The sequence below is a fragment of the Dermacentor andersoni genome, chromosome 3, assembly GCF_023375885.2.
Source record: "Dermacentor andersoni chromosome 3, qqDerAnde1_hic_scaffold, whole genome shotgun sequence".
NCBI lineage: Eukaryota > Metazoa > Arthropoda > Arachnida > Ixodida > Ixodidae > Dermacentor > Dermacentor andersoni.
Window position 1 is genome coordinate 230,691,392 of NC_092816.1, and position 22,782 is coordinate 230,714,173.

Here is a 22,782-nt window from a genome sequence, read left to right on the forward strand (position 1 = left end):
CCACACCTAACGGTAAGCATGTGTACTAGAAGAGCCCCAAAGTTGTCGATATTGTGACATACTTCCGGGAAGCATCCTGGAGCACCAGCTGCTGGTAAGCATCTCTGAGGACAAGTTTGGTAAACTCCTGTCGACCGGACAACGCTGACCAGAGATCTTCAATCCGGGGCAACGGGTTCTTCTTGACGGTAGCAACGGGGTTGATGGTAACCTTGAAATCCCCGCAGATCCTGACACTGCCATCTCGCTTGAGGACTGATACGATGAGAGTGGTCCATTCAGATGTCTTGACGGACACCAGGATACCCTCTCACTGTAACCGTTGCAGCTCCTGAGTGACCCCGTTCTTCAGGGCGAACGGCAGTGGACGAGGCTTGAAAAAACATGGCTGGTCTCCCTCAGGTACATAAATGCCAGCCATCGTGCCGGCGAATGTGCCCACCCCTGGGGCAAACGACAGGGGCAAACCCCTGGCTGGAACAGGGACTTGAACTTGGTCAGGAGGCTGGGGACGTTTTTCGCCGCATGCTGGCCGGCTTCCTGGTACTCTGGCAGACAAACGCCCAGTGCATGAATCTAGTTTCGGCCCAGCAGTGTCGGCGACGACCCCTTGCTTAAGTAGAGGCGGTCTCGGCGACTGCGCATCTGCACAGCTCGCTAAACCTTTTGCTCTTGCAATGCAGATCGTCACCTTCGCTACCGTGCATTTCCTGCTGCCTTCGATAACCGCTGCTGCTACGTCAGCTTCGTCGAGGTGCGTGGTCGACTGCCAAGGAAACGAGCCAGCCAACATCCAGGTTTTCCGTACCAGCGATGCGTCATACCCGGACATCTACAGAAGAAGTGGCGGCTGGTGGTCCTCAGTCGGGGGTGGCAATCCCCATCGTCAGCAACAGCAACGCAGTCACCAGATATAAAGTGGGGGCGGTCGTCGACACAGCTTTGTGGGCTCGGCAACTGCGCATGTGCACAGCTCGCTAAACCTTTTGCTCTTGCAATGCAGATCGTCACCTTCGCTACCGTGCATTTCCTGCTACCTACGATAACCGCTGCTGCTACGTCAGCTTCGTCAAGGTGCGTGGTCGACTGCCAAGGAAACGAGCCAGCCAACATCCAGGTTTTCCGTACCAGCGATGCGTCATACCCGGACATCCTACAGAAGAAGTGGCGGCTGGTGGTCCTCAGTCGGGGGTGGCAATCCCCATCGTCAGCAACAGCAACGCAATCACCAGATATAAACTGGGGGCGGCCGTCGACACAGCTTTGTGGGCTCGGCAACTGTGCATGTGCACAGCTCGCTAAACCTTTTGCTCTTGCAATGCAGGTTAGTCAACCATATGCTCTCTTTGCTAAAAAATCTAGCAATTATTTTCTGATGCAGTTGCCGAGCCCGCACTGCTGTGCCTCCATTGCTGTCGAATGTGCTCATATTATTCATGCCTGGCTGATTTTGGCCGGTGATGTGGAAACAAACCCAGGTCCTAACATTCCTGAAAACCTACTAACCGAATTGCAAAAACTAACCACCGGTCAGAACCAGCTGATCACTGAAATTCATGGTCTTAAGTCGCAACTTACTTCTACCGATAAAGCAATTATAAGCAAACGAATGAATGATCTTGAGAGTCACTACCAGACGCTTTTGCCCATTCGAAACGAAGTGGATGCAATGCGCACCACGACTAAACAGGCTATTTTTCGCATTTCCAAGCTTGAAGCACGTATCGACGATGCCGAAAATCACTCACGGCGGGACAACCTAATTTTTTACGGCATTCCTGACCCTTCCAGCTTGGAAACCACTGCCGACTCCGAAAGATTGATTGTGGAACTTTGCCGTGATAGGTTGCAACTAACCATCGACCCAAAAGAAATAGAACGTGCACATCACATCGGTCGTCACTCGCCCAGTCACTCTCGCCCCCTCATAGCAAAATTTACTTCCCATAAAACCAAAGTTAACATCCTTTCGAGTGGCCGAAAGCTTAAGGGCACTGACTACAGTATTAGCGAGGACTTTTCGCGATCAGTACGAAATTCCCGAAAACATCTTGTTGCTTTCGCAAAAGGTAAAGGCGTTCCGTTTTCACTCCGCTTTAAGACTTTGTTCATCGGTTCAAGAAGATAGACCTTTGATGCCGCCTCGAGTAGTGTGAAAGAGTTGGCATAGCAGCTACATCACCCCAAACAGAAAAATAACATAACACCGACTTGCTCCAGAGATAGCGCTTCGCTTTCTATAACATACACGAACGTGCGCAGTTTCCTCCCAAAGCGTGAATTGGTCTCGAACATAGTTTCATCTGCCGGTAGCAACATACTATTACTAACTGAGACATGGCTGAGCAGCGCCGTTACTGATAGCGAAGTTCTAGCCGACCTGCCCGGTTTCTGCCTCTATCGGAACGACCGCGCAGGAACCCGTGGTGGTGGTGTACTAGTCGCTGTTCGCGAGCAGTTGCCATGCTCGCTAATTAAGTTCACATCAGATCTTGAGATGTTATGGGTCATAATGCAAACCTATCCAGAAAAAGTGCAACTTGGTATCTGTTACAGACTGCCCAGTGCTACTTCTGATTTCTGCCATCAACTTAACAACGTCATGAGCGAACTGGTAACCACCCACCGAAACGCGCAAACCCTGCTCTTCCGTGAGTTTAACTTCCCACAAATAGACTGGCGTACCATACAATCATTCTCGGTATCCGGACACACAGAGGCCAAAAATTTTTTCGATTTTTGCCTTAACTTTAACCTTTCCCAGCTAGCAACTGAACCAACCCGGATTTCGCAGCAAACTGCTAACGTCCTCAATCTCATACTAACCGACCACCCTGACAGCCTTTCATCCATTTCTTATTTACCTGAGATCAGTGATCACAAAGTCATCCATGCCACTTTTTCGTTCAAATTGTTGACACGGGATACCTTTAAGAAAACAATATGTCTATACGACAAAGGAAATTACGGAGCTATAACTGAAGCTATGAATACATTCTTTCCTATATTCGAATCAACGTTTCAAGACCATTCCGTTAACAGCAATTGGACGCGCTTCAAAAACAAACTAAGTGATCTTGCAAATAAATTCATTCCTAAAGTCACCTTTCATTCTCATCAGCAAAAACCATGGTTCACAAAGGCCTTAAAACGCCTAAAAAACAAAAGGAAGCGTCTGTATCGCGCCGCCAAACAGAGAGGACGCCCACGCGCATGGGATAAATATTATGAAGCCGAACAGAGCTACGTCGATGCACTGCGTCACGCTAAACACTCCTTTTATCACAATAATCTACCAAACCTATTAATCAATAACCCGAGGCAATTTTGGAGAGTTATAAACGATAGCGAAACGCGCACTATTAGGATAACTAACAAATCGAACGAAATTATTAATGATTCCGATCGCGCCGACGTGTTCAATTCGGCCTTTGCTGCTGTGTTCACAAACGAATCTAATGCGCCTCCCATTTCGTCACCGCTTAGTATAAACTCGTCAATGCCAGCCATTGCTTTCAATGCAGACGGTATTTGTGCGATCATTGACAAAATCAAGTGTTCATCATCTTCCGGCATAGACGAGATTAACCCAAAAATTTTAAAAAACACTAAGCTTATTTCTGCAGCCTATTTGTCCTTCATATTTGCCCAGTCTCTTTCTTCAGGTTTCATTCCAGATGACTGGAAAATTGGGAAGGTCATTCCAGTTCACAAATCAGGTAACAGAAACTCGCCTTTTAACTACCGCCCCATCTCCCTAACAAGCGTCCCCTGCAAAATCATGGAACATGTCATCTACTCTCTTATCATGAATTTTCTTGACTTGAATCATTTTTTCCATCCCACCCAGCACGGATTCCACAAAGGTTTCTCCTGTGAAACACAGCTGGCCATTTTGCTGCACGATGTTCACACTAACCTTGACAGTAACATACAGACTGACGCAATTTTCCTGGATTTCTGTAAGGCCTTCGATAAAGTTCCTCATCAACGCCTAATATTGAAACTTACAAGACTTAATTTGCATCCTGATGCCTTGAATTGGATCATTGAATTTCTTAGCAACCGCTCCCAATCTGTCATAAATAATCACCTATCTAACCCTGTGCCAGTAACATCAGGCGTCCCTCAAGGATCACTTCTTGGCCCTCTATTATTTTTTACATATATTAATGACTTACCTTCACATGTGTCATGTAATATCCGAATGTTCGCCGACGATTGTGTCATTTATCGAACTGTACGTAACACCAGCAATCAAACAGCCCTGCAGAAAGACCTCAAACGTACTAACATGGTGTGACGATTGGTTAATGAAACTTAATGTACAAAAATGTAAAGTTATGTCTTTCACTCGTAGCAGTAATCCCCTGGTATTTCCCTACCAAATTAGAAGCATGCCTGTCGAACTAGCAGAGTCCTATAAATACCTAGGTGTCACTGTATGCAATGATCTGTCTCGGCATAAACATATTTCTAACATCATATCATCTGCTAATAAAACACTAGGTTTTTTAAAACGTAATCTCCGCCAGGCACCTCAAAACGTAAAACTGCTTGCCTACAAGTCCCTTGTTCGGGCAAAACTTGAATATGCATCTGCCATCTGGAGCCCGCACCAAACATATCTTATCACCTCACTTGAATCTGTTCAGAACCGCGCTACTAGGTTCATTCACTCACAATATTCATATGATGTCAGTATTTCCGCACTTAAAACACAATCTAGACTAACATTACTATCTAATCGCCGACGCATTGCTAGTCTTGAGCTCTATCACAAGTTCTTTTTCAGTACCCTTCATCATGCGCCATACATCGTTCCTGCGGCACGCATCTCTCACCACACCAGTCATCCGCAGCAAGTCGCACGCCCGCGTGCCCGGATCACTCATTTTTCGCCTCGTTCATTCCTCGAGCAGCTAAAGACTGGAACAGCCTTCCTGCTGACATTGTTAGCATCACTTGCCTGTCTTTATTCCTACAGCGTGTGATTGATCACTTTCAATATAACTTATGAAGTGTACCAAATGTGGAACTTGTGTTAAACCCATCCCTTATGTAATACCCCCTCCGGGGGTCTTTAAGGACAATAAACTGAACTGAACTGAACTGAAAGGGGAAGGGTTGCCTCCCTGTCGCCAAAGCGAACGCTGACCTGTGCCTGACCCTGGACCTGGGAGAGCTGCCCGGAGTAGCTGCGCAGCATCATGCCCGAAGCCTCGTAGGACACGCTGGGAAAAGTACGCTTGAAGAGTTTCCCGGAAATTACTGACACGCCAGCCTCTGTGTCCAGCTCCATGGAAATGGGGTGCCCGCAGATTTCGACGGTCAGCATGTACAGCGGCACAGACAACGATACAAAGCCTGTGCGCCCCATGTTGAAAATGAGTGGGTCCTCGGCCACGACGTGGAGCCTGGCCGCGGAAGAACTTGAGCCTGCTGCCGCACGCCCCCACCGTGTATCCTTGCGACGGCTACCCTAGCCGCGGGCTTGTGTCGTACCTGGGCTTGAAGCAGGCTGCTGCTGCTGCTGTTTGCTGTTCGTCCTCCCCCTTCGGCATAAACCTGCCAGGTGCCCAGTTTTCCCGCACGTGAAGCATTGTGCTAGAAAGAATTGGCACTGTGAGGAGGAGTGGGCATCACCACAGCGACCACAGGTACTGCCCTTTGTCGCCAACTTGTTGACCGCCGCTTCCGCTGATGGTAAGCCAGTCGCACGGGCAATCTCGCAGGCGTCCTTGGCGGCAGCTTCCATTGCCAGCGCTGCCTTCATGGTGTCGTCCAGCGAGGGGTCGGGAAGCTCCAGGAGTCGCGTCTGCGTGGCTGGGTTGTTGATTCCGCAGACGAAACGGTCCCGAAGCAGCAAGTCCAGCTGGTCCCTGAAAACGCAGGCACTCGCCAACCCTCATAGCACAGCAACGAACCGCCCGAGGGTCTCCCCTTCCCGGCAGCTCCGGTTGTTAAAGCGGAAACGCTTCATTAGCGTGGACGGCGCTGGGTTGAAATGCGACCGCAGTATGGCGAGCAGCTCACCCTGCGTCTTAACATGCGGCGTGTCTGGCTTGAGAAGGTTGAGCAGGAGACTGAAGACGTGGGTCCCGCAGCTCACCAGGCAAATGTCCCACTGTTTGGCCTCGGGTGTGTCGTTTGCCTGGAAGAACACATGGACTTGTTCCTCGTAAATTGGCCAGGCAGACCCATCTTCCTCGAACGGCTCGAGCCTTCCGTACAGCGGCATGGCGGCAGCAGCGGGGGGCGGTTCACCGCTTGCGGCGGCGTGGGGCAGTCCTTGGGTACTCCTCGCTAGTGTCACAATCAGCCCAGGTTCGTGAACAAGGGAGGGCTCGAGGCACCCTCCGTTAGACGGATGGTCCGCAGCGTGGTGGTGATGAACGATGACCGACTCCGAGCAGCTGTGCTCGTCGGTGTTTATTGCAGTGCGGTGACCAAGGTTGCCTACCGAGCCTGGCGGGCCAACGAAGATTATGCCCGAGGGGGCGTCACATGCTTGCTACAACACCCATGGCATCAAACTATACAACTTGCACTATTTTCCACAGTCACCACCGACATTGACAGATTTGTCATAGTGTGCAATCAGTTTGAAACCACTCAGGTAAAACTTGGTGCCCTAGCGATGCAAGGAATTGTTGCACAGCCTGCTCCACCTCAGCATTGTTTTCGAAGTGACATGTCGAGAATGCGGCGTTCAATGCAGGGAACAGGTGCCCATTCATACCAGATAACAGCACGCACTTTCATTGGCGACCACGTTGTCAGCACACATCTGTCTGCCATCGCGATTTGTGCTCAAATAACCTCGGGCACACTGGTCTGCTGCTACTCTTTTCTTCGGCACTGTGCATGCGTCATTTCTCCTCTGCTAACAGAGCCCTCCATCGCTGAACCAGCAATGGGCATAGATTCTTATGGCGATTGTTTATTTCACTTGCTGTACCGTCTTCTCTTTAAAAAAACATGACGAAACTTGCTTTCCGAACGTCTCTTGTAACCACTACTGAAACAAGAAACTTGAATCTCAATCTGATTTACTAATAACATGTTTGGTTTCACTTGTATGGTTCGCCTGTGTTATATAGTGAATTTGCGAAGTGCTCCGGCATGTGCAATAAACAGCTTGTGTGAAGACACATTTCACTTATGTGTTCTACCGATTCCTATAAAAGAGGGATCAACTATAATTATTGTAAGGAGGACTGCACAAATAATGTTGCAAGATATGTGAACTGTTGCAAAGAAGGTGTTGATCTTGCATAGCAGATGGTACTTCACTGCCTGTCATAGTGATATGTGCGTGTCCCTTATCTGTTGACATGCTGTGTGGTGAGCTTGCACTATATTGAGAATCCAGGATGTTGTATGTGCTGCAACCTGCTCTCTGCACAAACAGAAGAGAACAGAAAGGCTTTTGGGGTGCCACTCTCTACTGCGCTGCAAGTATGTACAGAGGTGGCATCAAAAAGCGGGTGACCAGTAAAGAACGTCAAAGTAGTAACCTTGCTGAGGTCCTCCTGGGTCGGCTGTTCCCCTTCTTTGGCCACCCGATGCACAAATGCCAGGTTCTGGTGCTTGGCTCGGATGAACTCAGACTTGATTGGGCTGTAAGCAGAAAGGCATGTGGTTGGCAACTACGGTGCATAACCATGTGTGCGTGCTATCTGTAACCCGTGGAGTATTCAAGAAGTGACGTCTGTTGCTTAAGTTTAGGATGACAGCTGAGCACACAAAGTGAGCCCCTGGCAGTGAGGCAAGCAATGAATCCAGGTTGCTCAGGCCCCTGTTAATTTGCCAGCTGGCTACTCCTTGTAAACAGCAATAGTCAGAATGATGGTTATTTTAATGTTGGCGTAGGGGGCAAGAACAAATAGCGACAATCCACTGGACTACGTTCCTGCAGTCTGTATAAAGTACTGGCCACAGGCAAGCAATGAAGAGGCCACATTTCTCACAAGGCATCATGAATCAAAGAATGCAGCTGCAGCATAAGCGCAAAAATATTAACAGTGCACACTAGTATAATGTTATTTCAGGTGGTGTTATCCACAATAATAACAAAACACTTCATGGCTGGGTTCAGTGACTAATATTGGGAAGGCAACGCCACACCTGTAATTAAGCCTTTGAGGGTCAATGACGTAAATATATGGCGCCGCGAACAAGTCCGAAAATGGTCGATGCCGTATGTAGGTTTAAAAAGCGCACCAATTTCCAAACTTTTTCTTTTCTGTCATGTGCTGCCACTGTGTGGGGATACAGGGAATTTTTTTTCACGTGCCTCCCTCTCTCGGTTTTCGTTGCATGGTTTGTTTTAGCGCTTGCTTGCTCACGCGCGTCTATATACCACCACTCGTGCACTGGCGTGCGCACGGGCGGGCGGCAGTCTGGATTTTGTTTCGCGGGCGGTTTCGGCTTTTTACGCTTGCAAAACTGATGGATATCTCGTTCTTAATCGCTCAAAGGGCGGCCACTTGTTTCTCGCTCGTTTAGTGCTCACAGGGGTGCACACAGGAAGGATGCCGCTGTGCATGCATTTCCGTTTCTTTTCTTTTTTTTAAGACTCGCGAAAACTAATTGCCCTAGCTGGTTGGTGAAAAGATGAAGATTAGCGGAAGTTTGTCATAGGTGTTGCTTTTTTTGATGGGCACACAACCAAACAGTTTTCTTGAGTGTGCACACCTACGCAGTTCGATTACGTTATGGACATACGTATTAGTGTAAGAGCAGGAACATTTGAGGCTTGCGAAATATTCTCGTGTGTGGATTTTCAAAGCCTTGAACTATGAGTATAAAAATGCATTAAATTTTTAATTATGATAAGTTTATTTCCTTTTTTATTGTTGTTATTCATGAATGAAGAGTGCATATGTACCAACGCAAAATATTTTTTTCTCACTTTACGGCCACCCTAGAAAAATTACAATAATTTTTTTTTTCGAAGTAAGTCTTCAAGAAGAATCGGAATCTGCAATAAAAAAAAATCGACCCTGGGCGGTCGCATATGGCGAAAAAAAAACGACCCTCAAAGGGTTAAGGAATTTTTGGATGTCTAACAAAGTTATCTGAGAAAAGTTGTCAGAAGCAATTAGTTTGTTTATTAGAGATAGTAACTGATAACTGATTCTTTGACAACCATAATTATCCTTGTAAAAGGTAGCATCCAGTGTAATGAGGACAGGGTGATTCGTACAGAGGCATAGAGACACATGGATAATGAGTGTAAATGTGCATTTGTAGCATTTGAAATGCATTATTCAAACACATTGAAACACTATATTGAAACACATTAAGAATATGTAGGTACATAACACAGTGATGCTGCTGGTCCAACCCATTTCGGAGCATCCTTTGGAACAGCCCAAAATGCCATTTGGAGCAGTAAAATGGACTTTTGAAGCAGGTTTATGAACGTGATTGCAAGCTATATTATATGGTGCTTTCACAGTCGGCAATGCGTGTGAAAGCAATAAGTCGTAACTGTTTCATAAATTCAAACAGTAATAATGACCCCCCCCCCCCCGCCTCTTTTATTGCAGTCAAAGCGGTGGTGTCCTAAGATGTGCTTAAAAAAGCACAGAACTACTTGGACATACTACATGCAAAATTGAGAAGCATTTTGTTTTTGAAAACCTTCAGCATGACCTTGCTTCTATAAATGTATCCTTTAAGATAGAGCACTCTTTTGAAATATGGTACTGTCAGCAGTGTGCAATATTTACTTATTTTCCCCTGCGATGTGATTCACTGGCAACCATCTACTTGAATTACTGCTATGGTTGACACTGCCGGACCGATTCGCTTTCGCTCATCACTCAGCTTGATGTGCGTTGCACACCATCGTGAACTGCAGATATACGTGCGTGACCTTTGACTGTGCACATGTAATGCTGCCAGATTGGCTGTGATCAGCGAATTCAGTTTGGAGCTTTCTGCCTACACGCAAGCTTTTGCCATTCTATCGAGTAAGTGCAAAAACAAACTTTGCGAAAGCTTTTGCGGTAGTTGCTGGCATGTCATCCGTGGACTCAACCTCGGCTTTCGGCCACCAATCTAGTCCGTGATTTCACACACAATCAACGAAGCGGTTTGCTGGTCTGAACATATTGGAGGCCATCTTGCCGCGACGACCTGCCAGCCACCGCATCAGCTGGTGGCGAATTTTTGCCACACCTGTATGTATCAACCGGGTCCCGGTCGAAGAACCCAACAGCATGCGTGTCAAGACAACAGTGAACTCGTGTTTATTGCGCTGGGCATTTTATACCAAAGCGAGGGAAAGGGGGTAGTGGAAATAGAGGGCAAAGGAAGGCATGTGTAGTTCCAGCACGCAAAGATGGCTTGTGCTCGTTGAACTGATATGATACATCTTCCCCTTCAACGCCATTGGTTTGTCTGATGGAAGTTTTCATCGTATCCCAGACATTCAGGAGGACGCGGGTGTGACGCAGCAACCTTCGTTGTGGCAGAACTTGTTGCAAAGGTGGCTGTGTACAACTAACTTGTTGCGAAGGTAGCTGTGTACAACTTGCTGCTGGCGCACTTGACGAGTCTGATGTGCGAGATTCTAGAGAGGCCGGAACTTGGTCTTCATCGTAATACTCCTTGTCTGTAGTGTCCTCGAAAGGTTCACTCGTTGCCAAGAGGTGCTGCTGATTACGGCGTAAGGTGTTATGGTCCTGCGTTTCCACATAGAAGGAACGTGGTCTGACTGATCGAAGCACCTTGGCTTTTCGTGCCCATGCCGTCCCCTTTATGCGAACGACGTCGTGGCTCTTGAGGCCTGGAAGTACGCGTCTGTTGTGCTTGCTCTGCTTGTGCTTTCTGACTTGCGTGGCAGCAAGGGGTCCAAAGTCTGGTATGGGTGTGCGCAGACGTCTTCCTTGCAGCAGCTCCCCTGGTGACCGGGCATCCTCCAGTGGACTTGTTCTGTAATTCAGAACGCCAAGCCAAAAGTTTTCATTCGCATCCTTTGGCTTTTTTTAGAATGCGCTTTACTATCTGTATACCTTTCTCGGCAAGACCGTTTGACTGAGGGTACTCTCAGCTGGATGTGAGATGTTTGAAATCGTACTGCTGGGCAAATAGTGCAAATTCATGGCTGGCAAACTGAGGACCATTATCTGTGCAAACTTCGGTCGGTATACCACAACGGGAAAATATGGCCCCCAATTTTTGTATCACAGCACTGGCTGTGGTATTAGGCAATAGTTCCACATCAGGGAAGTTCAACATTGAGTCATAGGCACACAGGTAATGTTGGCCGCCGTACTGAAACAAATCAACACCAACACGGTACCAGGCTTGTGTGGGTGTTGGGCACAAGATGAGTGGTTTTGACTGCTGCTTACACGCATAAGTCTGGCATACTCGACATTTGTGGATTAGCATTTCAATGTCAGCATTTAGGTTTGGCCAGTATACCAGCCGTCTTGCTCGGGCTTTGCATTTCCCAATGCCGAGATGCCCTGCATGGACGCGCTTTATATGTCCAAGCGCATGCTACTTGGAACTACCACCTTCGTTCCTTTCAAAAGGATTCCTTTTACTACAGAGAGCTCAGAAGCAACAGGCTTTAGCAGACCTTCCACAGCACACCCCTGTGCATATATGTCACTCTCAGTCTCACTTGCAAGCTTTGAAGCGGTTCTTTCACTTACGAGTGCCGATACTACGGCGACTCCGTGAACTTCGACGTCACTTGTGGGCAAGGCTGTCTCATCTTGAGGAGCAGGTGCCCGGGAAAGAATGTCTGCCACCACCATCTGCTTTCCGGGAACAAAAAACAAGGTGTAATTGTATTTCAACAACCGCAGAAAGAAACGTTGTACTCTTGGCGGCATATCAGCAATGGCTTTTTTTTGTATGTCAATTAATGGGCGATGGTCGCTCTTAAGAAGGAACGGGAGGCCGTATACAAAGGGATAAAACTTTTCACATCCGAAAACCAACGCCAGAGATTCCTTTCAGATTTGCGAATAGCGTTGCTCCAATTCGCTCAGAGTTCTTGAAGAGTAAGCCACAGGCCTCCAGCTACTTCCGTGACGTTGCATCAGCGCTGAGCCGACACCGTACAGCGAAGTGTCTGATGTTATCTTTGTTTCTCTGCCAGGCTCGAAAATTGCTAGTAGTGGCGATTTACTGAGCTCTTTGCATATAGCCTCCCACTCGCTCTCATGGTTAGGCGTCCAGTCAAACACAACATCGTTTTTTAGCAACGAACGCAAACTGGAAGTGCGCTGAGAGAGCGACGGCACGTATTTGCCAAAGTAGTTGACAACGCCTGAGAGCCTCTGTACCGCTAGCTTGTTCTGTGGTGCCGGCATTTTCAGCAGAACTTCGACCAAAGCAGGGTCAGGATGTATGCCCCTGTTGCTGATAATGTCACCAAGAAATACTTCCTCAACACCGAACAGGCATTTTGATGCATTAAATGTAAGCCCCGCTTTTGCTGCTGCTCGTAACGGGTTTCTCAGCCTATCATCGTGTTCTTCTCTGGTAGCGCCCCAAATGAGCACATCATCCACGTATACATGCACACCCGGTAGGCCATCGAATATCTCATTGAGCGCCTTCTGAAACACTTCGCTTGCCGATGAAATGCCAAAAGGCAGTCGAAGAAACCGATAATGGCCAAAGGGAGTTGCAAATGTGCATATTTTGGAAGACTGCTCATCCAGAGGGATCTGATGAAATCCAGCATTAGCGTCAAGGCGAGAAAACATCTTCGCACCTGCCAGCTCCGCTTCTATGTCTTCTCGGCGGGGCATCTGATAATGCTCCCTCTTAAGGGATTCATTAATTTTTCTCCGGTCCATGCATACCCGCAACTTGTTGTCTTTCTTTAAGCACGATGACCAGTGGGCTTACCCAATCTGTTGGGCTGCTAACTTTTTGAATGGTGCCCTCCGCTTACATTCGCTGTAGTTCCACACGGAGAGGTTCACGGAGCGCCAAAGGTACTCGTCTGGCTGGCTGGACGACGGGCACAGCATCCTCGCGGAGGGTGATCCTGTATTCGCACTGCACATGGCCTGTTCCCTTAAAGAGCTGCGGAAATCCCTCGATGACTGCTGAGCTGCTGCTCGTTGTTACAGTATCAACATTCCGCTTGATAAGCCCCAAGTCCTTGGAGGCTTTTAGACCCAGGAGGGCACTGTGGTCTTTCTTAACAATGAAAAAGTCAGTGTATATCTTACGGTCACCAATCGTAACGTGCATCGAAAATGTGCCGAGCTGTTTGATGATGCTGCCGCTATACGACCGTAGAACTGCGTGACTTGTCTTGAGCGAACCGGCTTTCAATTTTCGAAAAAGCAACAGAGGTATAAGGTTTGCTTGAGACCCTGTGTCGATCTTCAAGTTGATGTCCTTGCCTTCAATATTTGCAGTCATGATCCAGTCCCGGTCACTGCTAATATTTCTGACGGCGACGTCCAGCACATTGAAATCGTCGTTTTGGTCCTGCATCTTCGAATCGTGCTGTACCTCACGGACGGTTTCTCTTGTTTCGCAGCATGAGGCGAAATGGTTATGCCCCTTGCACAAGTAGCATGTTTTCCCGTAGGCTGGACAGCGTCGTGCTGCATGTGTTCGGCTGCAGCGGAAACATTTAAAGACCTGCCGTGGTCCTTGCGCAGCGCTTTGGCTCGACGATGCTGCAAGCACCTGAAGTTCCCCCGTCTGTTTTCCGCCACAGCACGTTCTCGCGTGCTGACGTTTTGACCGCCTTGCATAGAGCCACAGCTTTATCCAGGGTAAGCAACTTGTCCATTAGCATCTTCTCTCGGAGTTTCACGGAGTTAGTACCAAATACAATTTGGTCCCGCACCATCTCGTCCATCATTGTTCCTAAGTTGTAGAACTGTGCTTGTCTCTTCAGCGCGCGAAGGAACTGTTAAAAAGGTTCAGCTTCGTTTTGGAGTCGAGAGCGGAAGACGTAACGCTCGTGAATTATGTTTTGTTGCTCGACGTAGTATTCCTCAAATTTATCTGACAGTCGCATAGTCTTGCTTGCCCTCGCTTTCACTGAACGTGAAGCTATTGTAAACTTCGAGGGCCTCCTCACCAGCCACGCTGAAGAAAAGTGCTGTCTTCGCTGCCTCTGACCTCGGTTTTTCAGAGCATTCCGTGGCTGCCAGAAAGAAATCAAACTTTTGCCTGAACAGCTTCCACGTCCTTCCTCCGTTGGTCGCGAGGCCCAGAGGTTCTGGTGGCTTGACGTACTCCATGTCCTTGGTCTTCCGTTGGAGGGATACAGGGCTTCAGTATCCCACTTCTGACACCATGTATCGACCGGGTTCCGGTCGAAGAACCCAACAGCATGCGTGTCAAGACAACAGTGAATTCGTGTTTATTGCACTGGGCATTTTATACCAGAGCGAGGGAAAGGGGGTAGTGGAAACAGAGGACAAGGAAAGGCACGTGTAGTTCCAGCACACAAAGATGGCTTGTGCTCGTTGAACTGATATGATACACTGTATACGATATAGCAAGGCTTAACCAGCAGCACTTTGTCAGTATCCAAAGGCAAAAGTTGCTATTAGATGCCGAGTCAACCAAAATCTTGGTAGCGGCCGTACACCATTCTTACACCGTTAAATTACCAAGCCAAGAAAAGTGGGGGATAGGCGACAAATTGAATAGCGGAAAAGTTGTTCCCAGCTGCCATGTCTGCGTCAATTTGTGCGTTATGCTAGAAAAATCGAGCGAAGCACCATACAGCGTCCGACCCTTCGGTCACTGTTTGACACGAGTCATGCAGGAGCGCGGGATGTGGCTCGGTGCCAGTGCGTTCACTCACTGCTGCCAGAAAATCGAGGCTGTCTCGTTGCCTAAGCAACCTGCACGCATCAGGGTGGAAGGTACTCAATATAGACAGCAACCCCTGGAAGAAACATCAGTACGATCGCTTGAGTTGGCCCACCGTGGAGCTAATTCAGCCGCTGGTTCATGCCATACAAGACGGTGTGGTAAAACAGCGCTTGAGGGCATAGTTGTTTTCTGAAAGTGCAAGCAACCCTTTCGGCACAGAGTGGGCGCAGATTTCCCATATTTTGCTGAAATGTTGCAGGACGTAGCAGAGTTCGCCTCTAAGCGCAGTTCGGTGCAATTGGCACAGCGGTACCATCACTGGTATTGGAAATATTTACGATTTCAATATTAGTGTTTAGGTGGCAAGTTGTGCGTCCATTTGGCAGGTGAAAGACAGAGACTGAGGTGGTAGGTGAGAGACCCAGGAAATCAATAGCACTATCCTGTCGCTTCATGGAGCACCAGGAGAGGGTGTCTGCTGCTGCCACATTGACCTGGCACAAATCTAACCATGCATTACTGATTAGAGGACAGACGTACATGGCCGAAGCACGTTCTGGCTGGGTTACTCTTTGCAATGGCATCTTTGGATGATCCTTTCCGAGCACTCCCAGAAGACCAAGCTTGTTCAGATGGTCAAACAGGTGTGCTCCGGCTACATTTGGATGGTTCAGTATAGTCCAAAGTTTGACGAACCCTCATTAGCTAGGATGGTTCTTTTCGATCATACGATTGCAGATCAGGCCGCTGAGAGGTGCTCCAAGTATTACTGTTGGAGCAGCAGAAAAATCTGGTCCCTTTCTGGCCATGTGTCCTCACTCTTTCCACTGACAAAGAATTTCCACTGTTATGTTTACAGCAATGATTAATATCGCGGTGGTGCTGGCTGTGTTACCAAAGTTCCCCTCAGCTTTCTCACTGGTCTGAAAAGCAGCCAGCTGTTAAGTTGGTAAATGATGTCTTCTATTTGCGTCCAGAGCAGCTCCGGAATTGGGCCAATCAGATTCTGAGGATCACAGAGGATCACAGGATCCGGAGATGTCATAGGTGAGCAGTTTGACCTGTTGGGCAGTGTTCAAAATATTAGTCGGTCTCGCCAATAAATCTATGACTGATTAAGGGAACACATCATCATCATCAGCCTGGTTAAACCCACTGCAGGGCAAAGGCCTCTCCCATACTTCTCCAACTACCCCGGTCATGTACTAATTGTGGCCATGTCGTCCCTGCAAACGTCTTAATCTCACCCGCCCACCTAACTTTCTGCCGCCCCCTGCTATGCTTCCCTTCCCTAGGAATCCAGTCCGTAACCCTCAATGACCATCGGTTATCCTCCCTCCTCATTACGTGTCCTGCCCATGCCCATTTCTTTTTCTTGATTTCAACTAAGATATCATTAACTCGCATTTGTTCCCTCACCCAATCTGCTCTTTTCTTATCCCTTAACGTTACACCTATCATTCTTCTTTCCATAGCTCGTTGCGTCGTCCTCAATTTAAGCAGAACCCTTTTCGTAAGCCTCTAGGTTTCTTCCCCATACGTGAGTACTGGTAAGGCAGAGCTGTTATATACTTTTCTCGTGAGGGACAGTGGCAGCCTGCGGTTCATAATCTGGGAATGTCTGCCAAACGCACCCCAGCCCATTCTTATTCTTTTGATTATTTCAACCTCATGATCCGGTTCCGCGGTCACTACGTGCCCTAAGTAGATATATTCCCTTACCACTTCCAATGCCTCGCTACCTATCGTAAACTGCTGTTCTCTTCCGAGACTGTTAAACAGTACTTTAGTTTTCTGCAGATTAATTTTTAGACCCACCCTTCTGCTTTGCCTCTCCAGGTCAGTGAGCATGCCCTGCAATTGGTCCCCTGAGTTACTAAGCAAGGCAATGTCATCAGCGAATCTCAAGTTACTAAGGTATTCTCTATTAACTCTTATCCCCAATTCTTCCCAATCCAGGTCTCTGAATACCTCCTATAAACATGCTGTGAATAGCATTGGAGAGATCGTATCTCTCTGCCTGATGCCTTTCTTTATTGGGATTTTGTTGCTTTCTTTATGGAGGACTACGGTGGCTGTAGAGCCGCTATAAATATCTTTCAGCATTTTTACGTACAGTTCGTCTACACCCCGATTCCGTAATGCCTCCATGACTGCTGAGGTTTCGACTGAATCAAACGCTTTCTCGTAATCAATGAAAGCTATATATAAAGGCTGGTTATATTCCGCACATTTCTCTATCACCTGATTGATAGTGTGAATGTGGTCTATTGTTGAGCATCCTTTACGAAATCCTGCCTAGTCCTTTGGTTGACAAAAGTCTAAGGTGTTCCTGATTCTATTTGCGATTACCTTAGTAAATACTTTATAGGCAGTGCACAGTAAGCTGATCGGTCAAGAATTTTTCAAGTGATTAGCGAACCCTTTCTTATGGATTAGTATTATGTTAGCGTTCTTCCAAGATTCCAGTACGCTTGAGGTCAGGAGACAGTGCGTATACAGGGTGGTCAGTTTTTCTAGAACAATCTGCCCACCATCCTTCAACAAATCTGCTGTTACCTGATCCTCCCCAACTGCCTTCCCCCTTTACATAGCTCCGAAAGCTTTCTTTACTTCTTCCGGCGTTACTTGTGGGATTTCAAATTCCTCTAGACTGTTCTCTCTACCATTATCATATTGTGTGCCACTGGTACTGTATAAATCTCTATAGAACTCCCCAGCCACTTGAACTATCTCATCCATATCAGTAATGATAGTGCCGGCTATGTCTCTTAACGCATACATCTGATTCTTGCCGATTCCTAGTTTCTTCTTCACTGCTTTTAGGCTTCCTCCATTCCTGAGTGCATGTTCAACACTATCCATATTATAGTTCCTTATGTCAGCTGTCTTACGCTTGTTGATTAACTTCGAAAGTTCTGCTAGTTCTATTCTAGCTGTAGGGTTAGAGGCTTTCATATATTGGCTTGATCTTGATCAGATCTTTCGTCTCCTGAAATAGCTTACTGGTGTCCAGTCTAACGGAGTTACCACCGACTTCTATTGCACACTCCTTAATGATGCCCATAAGATTGTCGTTCATTGTTTCAACACTAAGGCCCTCTTCCTGAGTTAAAGCCAAATACCTGTTCTGTAGTTTGATCCAGAATTCCTCTATTTTCCTTCTTACCGCTAACTCATTGATCTGCTTCTGATGTACCAGTTTCTTCCATTCCCTCCTCAAGTCTAGGCTAATTCGAGTTCTTACCATCCTATGGTCACTCAGTATAGCGTATTTTGTTTTGATTTTACCCATCACCGATTCCACGCCTTCATAGAAGCTTTTGTCTTCGTGGTCATCATGACTGGATGTAGGGGCGTACGCCTGTACGATCTTCAATTTGTTCCTCTTATTAAGTTTCACAACAACACCTGCCACCCTCTCGTTAATGCTATAGAATTCCTGTGTGTTACCAGCTATATCCTTATTCATCAGGAATCCGACTCCTAGTTCTCTTCTTTCCGCTAAGCCCCGGTAGCACAAGACGTGCCCGCTTTTTAGCACTGTATATGCTTCTTTTGTCCTCCTAACTTCACCAAGCCCTATTATATCCCATTTACTGCCCTCTAATTCCTCCAATAGCACTGCTAGACTAGCCTCACTAGATAATGTTCTAGCGTTAAACGTTGCCAGGTTCAGATTCCAATGGCGGCCTCTCCGGACACAAGCCTTCTTTAAAATATGGATCTGGGTCCCGTCCACTGTGGCACATGTGCACCATGGTTTTCAAGCACAAAAATTCTTTGGAAAAGCCAGACCACATTGCCCGAGGAGGAGGCATCATAGAGATACATAGCAAAAGATAAGAGTGGACACTCGAGCCATTTCGCGGCCGAACTGTGGAGATTCGCTGATTACGCTAGGTGGCAGAGCACAAAGAAATGTGGCTGTGGCTGCGGCTGTAGCTAGCATCTTGACAAGCGGCACAACCGAACATGTGCGAAGCTGTCAGGCCACGTTGCCGGGCTCACGGCATCATTATTCTGTGAAATGTGCACAACAATTGTTGTTGGTTCTTCTGCCAGCATATGACACTACTGCTTCATCGCCATATCATGGTAAGGCCACAGGAAGTTTTTCTGCACCTTGTTGAAGACTCATTCTTTTCATATTTTGTAATATCACTGTCAGTCACATGAACAAGTGACAGAGGGGGGCATGGCAGCCTTGAAGGCATAAACAGCTGCTGCCCATTTGCAACATTGAATGGTCATGCCAGCGATAACAGCGACGCGGCAGCATCTGAGTTGCAAGGCACATTCAATATAATGGCCAAGTTCGAAAATAAAATAAAACGGTTTGTTATGAAATGCAGCCTATGAACACATGTTGTTCGGCACAAAGGGCTTTATGTTGATTTATTTAAGAAAGTTAAGTGCAGCAGCACCTGTAAAAGTATGGTGTGCCAGTTTTGCAAAAGAAATGTGGCTTTTTCTAAAGCTGTACATGTGCAATATTTGCAGTATGGCAATAATGCACTCTCTCAACCTCTTTAGCAGGCTATGTGTGCTCCAGCATTGTTATCTGTTTTGCATTATGCTGAAGATACGTGTTTTGATGTTTTAATTGTGTATAGAGTCCTTACCACAGAAAGTTTCTTGTTTCTTAGCATTTATAACAGTGCTTCTTTAACCTTAGATCTGAAAAATATGCATTACACAGAGGAACATAGCATCTATATTCAATAGCTTTGAAGCCTCCAGTACCTCTTACCTTCTGCCTGCCATTCTATGTGCAGTAGAACCTTGTTTATATGTTTTGGAAAAGAACACGACAAAAAACATACTAACCAGGAAAACATATGATCCTAAGTAACCAAAAAATTTTGCCAGACACAACTATTGTTGACATCTACATAAAGCAAAGCGTCGTGCGAATCGTTGTGGCATGAGACGCCGAAGTGTGTCGAGCTGGTGGTGCTCCGGCGGCCAGAGACACATTTTGTTTTCTTATTGCGTGATGTTTTAAGGGGGGGATGAGAAACCGAAAGGAAATCGAGCTCATGTGTGATGCCGGATGACACTGAAGTGAAACTTGATGCCCACATCGTGCCACCTGCAGCATGGAATGGTGGCATGTCTAGATTGTCGCCTATTAAAGCGTGCAATGCGCTACCAATGGTACTATTCAGCACGTGCTGTAAAACAGATAGGTGAACATGCCTATCGCAATAGGTTTGGTGGTGATAGCAGTGAATACAGTGTGCGATGACCCAGCCAGAGATTTACTGTGCTGGAATGAAAAACTGTGCGCGCCGTCGTTTTCACATAAGACAGGTGGCTATGTACCATTGTTGACTGCATATGCCTCGCGCCTTTTTTTGTTCATGTGGGATCTACCAGCTGTAAAACGTAAATGATCGCAGTCTGCAGTGGGGAACAGCAGCGCGTTCCGGTTATCGCTTATTAAAAGCATGCGCCGCACTTCCAACGGCACCACGTGCTATGAAACAGATAAGCGAAGATGCTTATCACAATAGGACTGGCTGTGATAGCTGTGAATGCCACGTAAGACAAGTCCGAAGAAGATTTGCTGGTACCGAAATGAGAAACTAAGTGCACGCCGGCATTTTCACATGACACGGGCAGGCGAGTATTGTGGTGAAGCTGCTGCAGCAGGCAGCTATATACTGTTCTCGATCGCACGTACCTCACGCATTTTCTTATTTACATAGGATTTAGTGGCTGGAAAACATATCCTACGATTGCAGTGTGGCGACGTACTGAATAGTGGCACCGAAAAATCGGGCTTTCCGGGAACATGTGAATGATTAAAAAATTAGCGTCACTCTTTTAGGTCATTTTTTGTGTTCTCAATGTTGCTGCAGGGAAAACATACGTAACGGGAACATACCAACAAGGTTCTACTGCATTGCAGTAATCTCCACTATCCCTTCCTAAAAATAGACTCTGCAGCCAAAGGACATCACGCATATTTAAAGGCAAATTTCCAAGTATCAGAAGACAATTGCAAGGCTTTGAAGAAAGCAGGCGAAGACCCCTAACACATTCGAAGTGCTTAATTGGTTGACTGAAATGCCAATATCTTGCAGCTGTTTAATGAGGGACTCACTGGATTACACATTCGAGATGAGGGTGTTGGTACGTGCCCAATTGTTTTTGTAGTCATTTTATTTTGGCACGCAACCATTCACGTAAATTTGCTACCTTAATTCACCCTCCTTCATAGAAGTACAAGTGCCATATCTTTTCCTTCTAAAGCAATACCATTTTGAGTAGATTAATTTCTGGCTTTTCTGCATAGTTCCTTTTTTCATTTTCTGATTATTTGTAGCATATCTTGTGTGTGTGTTATGCATGTGTAAATTTTATTGCTGTCCCGCCATTAATTTATGACTATTCTCCATTACTTGCATTTCACAGTTTCTTCCCATTTTCATGTGTCTGTTATTTTTCTCACAATCTTGCTACAGTAAATTGTCTGCTATGTTCGTGTTCTTGGGTGTCCAGTAAGCTGATTGATATTGAAGGAACATGGCAGATTTATTTATGACACTCGTTTTGGTGTGAGCTATTAGAAGTACAATATCACAAACAATAAAGTTGTACTTTCACATTAACAACTGACATAATTGTTGCCCTCAGTTAAAGCTTGAAACATAACAAATATGAATTTAAATAAAACTAACATGAAGTAAAACACCTTTATGCGCTCGTCACTGCAACATATAAACAGTCACACAAGCACCTGCATGAAATCACTCGATTTATGCAACGTTACTGGTCACAACAAAGAAATAATTTAAGAAACAAAAATGAAATCATGGCCTCCAAGATTCGGCGGCACGCGGCAACCATCTTGGAGGCTGGTGCATTTCACCAATTCTGCTAGGTGCGCTGAGAGCCAAAGTCAGCCGCAGGGGCCTACAGGAGTGTCCACTCTACATTTACTATATTACTCTACGGAGGCATTAGGAAAAAGCGAGTGGATGTGTCAGTGCGCTCTCAAAACCCTTGCATCACAAAGAACACAAGTTCTTTATTAGATATGGCTGTTTGAATAACAATATAAAAAAATTTAGCTGCTATGTTTGCTGCTTTTGTGTGTGTGTACATGCATGCATCCAAATGTTGCTCTGGTGCAGTTTTACTGAATTAAATTCAGTACGAAGATTGCACCTGTCCTGTCCTCATCTACGTCTGCTTTGTGCTATTCCTAAGACGTCATCAGCATTGCTATTACAGCACGTGTATAGATTTTTATACCTACACAGGCACTGCAGTTCCTTATCTGAAAGAACAAGAGAAGGTGCACTGACAAATGTGCCTTGCAGTCTTAAAACTTTTTCAGCTTCGAAAATTTTGTACATTGTTCCGTCCCAGCTTCTGCTCACACTTGTCTTTTTGAGTACCGCCACAATGTCCTTAGTGGAGAGCTAGGTGTTCTTATGGGCCTAACAGTAAAACCTTGTTATATGAAGTTGATGGGGAACCTTGATCAGGTGCACACAAAGGAATGTGCTGTAGTCAACAACAAATTTTTCGACAACCGATTTTACGGACGCCCGATTTTTCGGACATGTCCGATAATTCGGACCACCTCGCGGCACCATCAGGTACCCCATAGAGACAATGTATAAGAACGTCCAAAATTTCGGACGAAAGAACACTACGCAGTTCTTTATCCTCGCCTTTTTTGCCGTGACCGCAGGTCCGAAAGAGCATTAATAAAAGACACCACCACCGCTATTTTTATTATCTCGCCACCTCGAATCGGCGCTCTCGCACGCAGATCCGCAGGCAGCCGTAGGCGGTAACGCTAGGCCTAACTGCTTCGACGTTAAGCTACCTGCCATTCGGTGCCGTGCTTTTCATTGAACGAATTTGCCGCTGACAGCAATGGCACCGGCTCCGCTTTTGTAATACTCGCGATTGGCTTCGAAGCTCGGA

At 46.6% G+C, this 22,782-nt stretch overlaps 1 protein-coding gene across 1 annotated transcript in view; it reads right to left on the reverse strand.

The window, feature by feature from the left end:
* Positions 1-22,782, reverse strand: part of Git (ARF GTPase-activating protein GIT1) — a 306,764-nt gene that overhangs the window by 245,083 nt on the left and 38,899 nt on the right. The window contains exon 4 of the mRNA XM_050183502.3: positions 7,521-7,623. Coding sequence (XP_050039459.2) covers positions 7,521-7,623 — 103 coding nt within the window. The remainder of the gene's footprint in view (positions 1-7,520; positions 7,624-22,782) is intronic.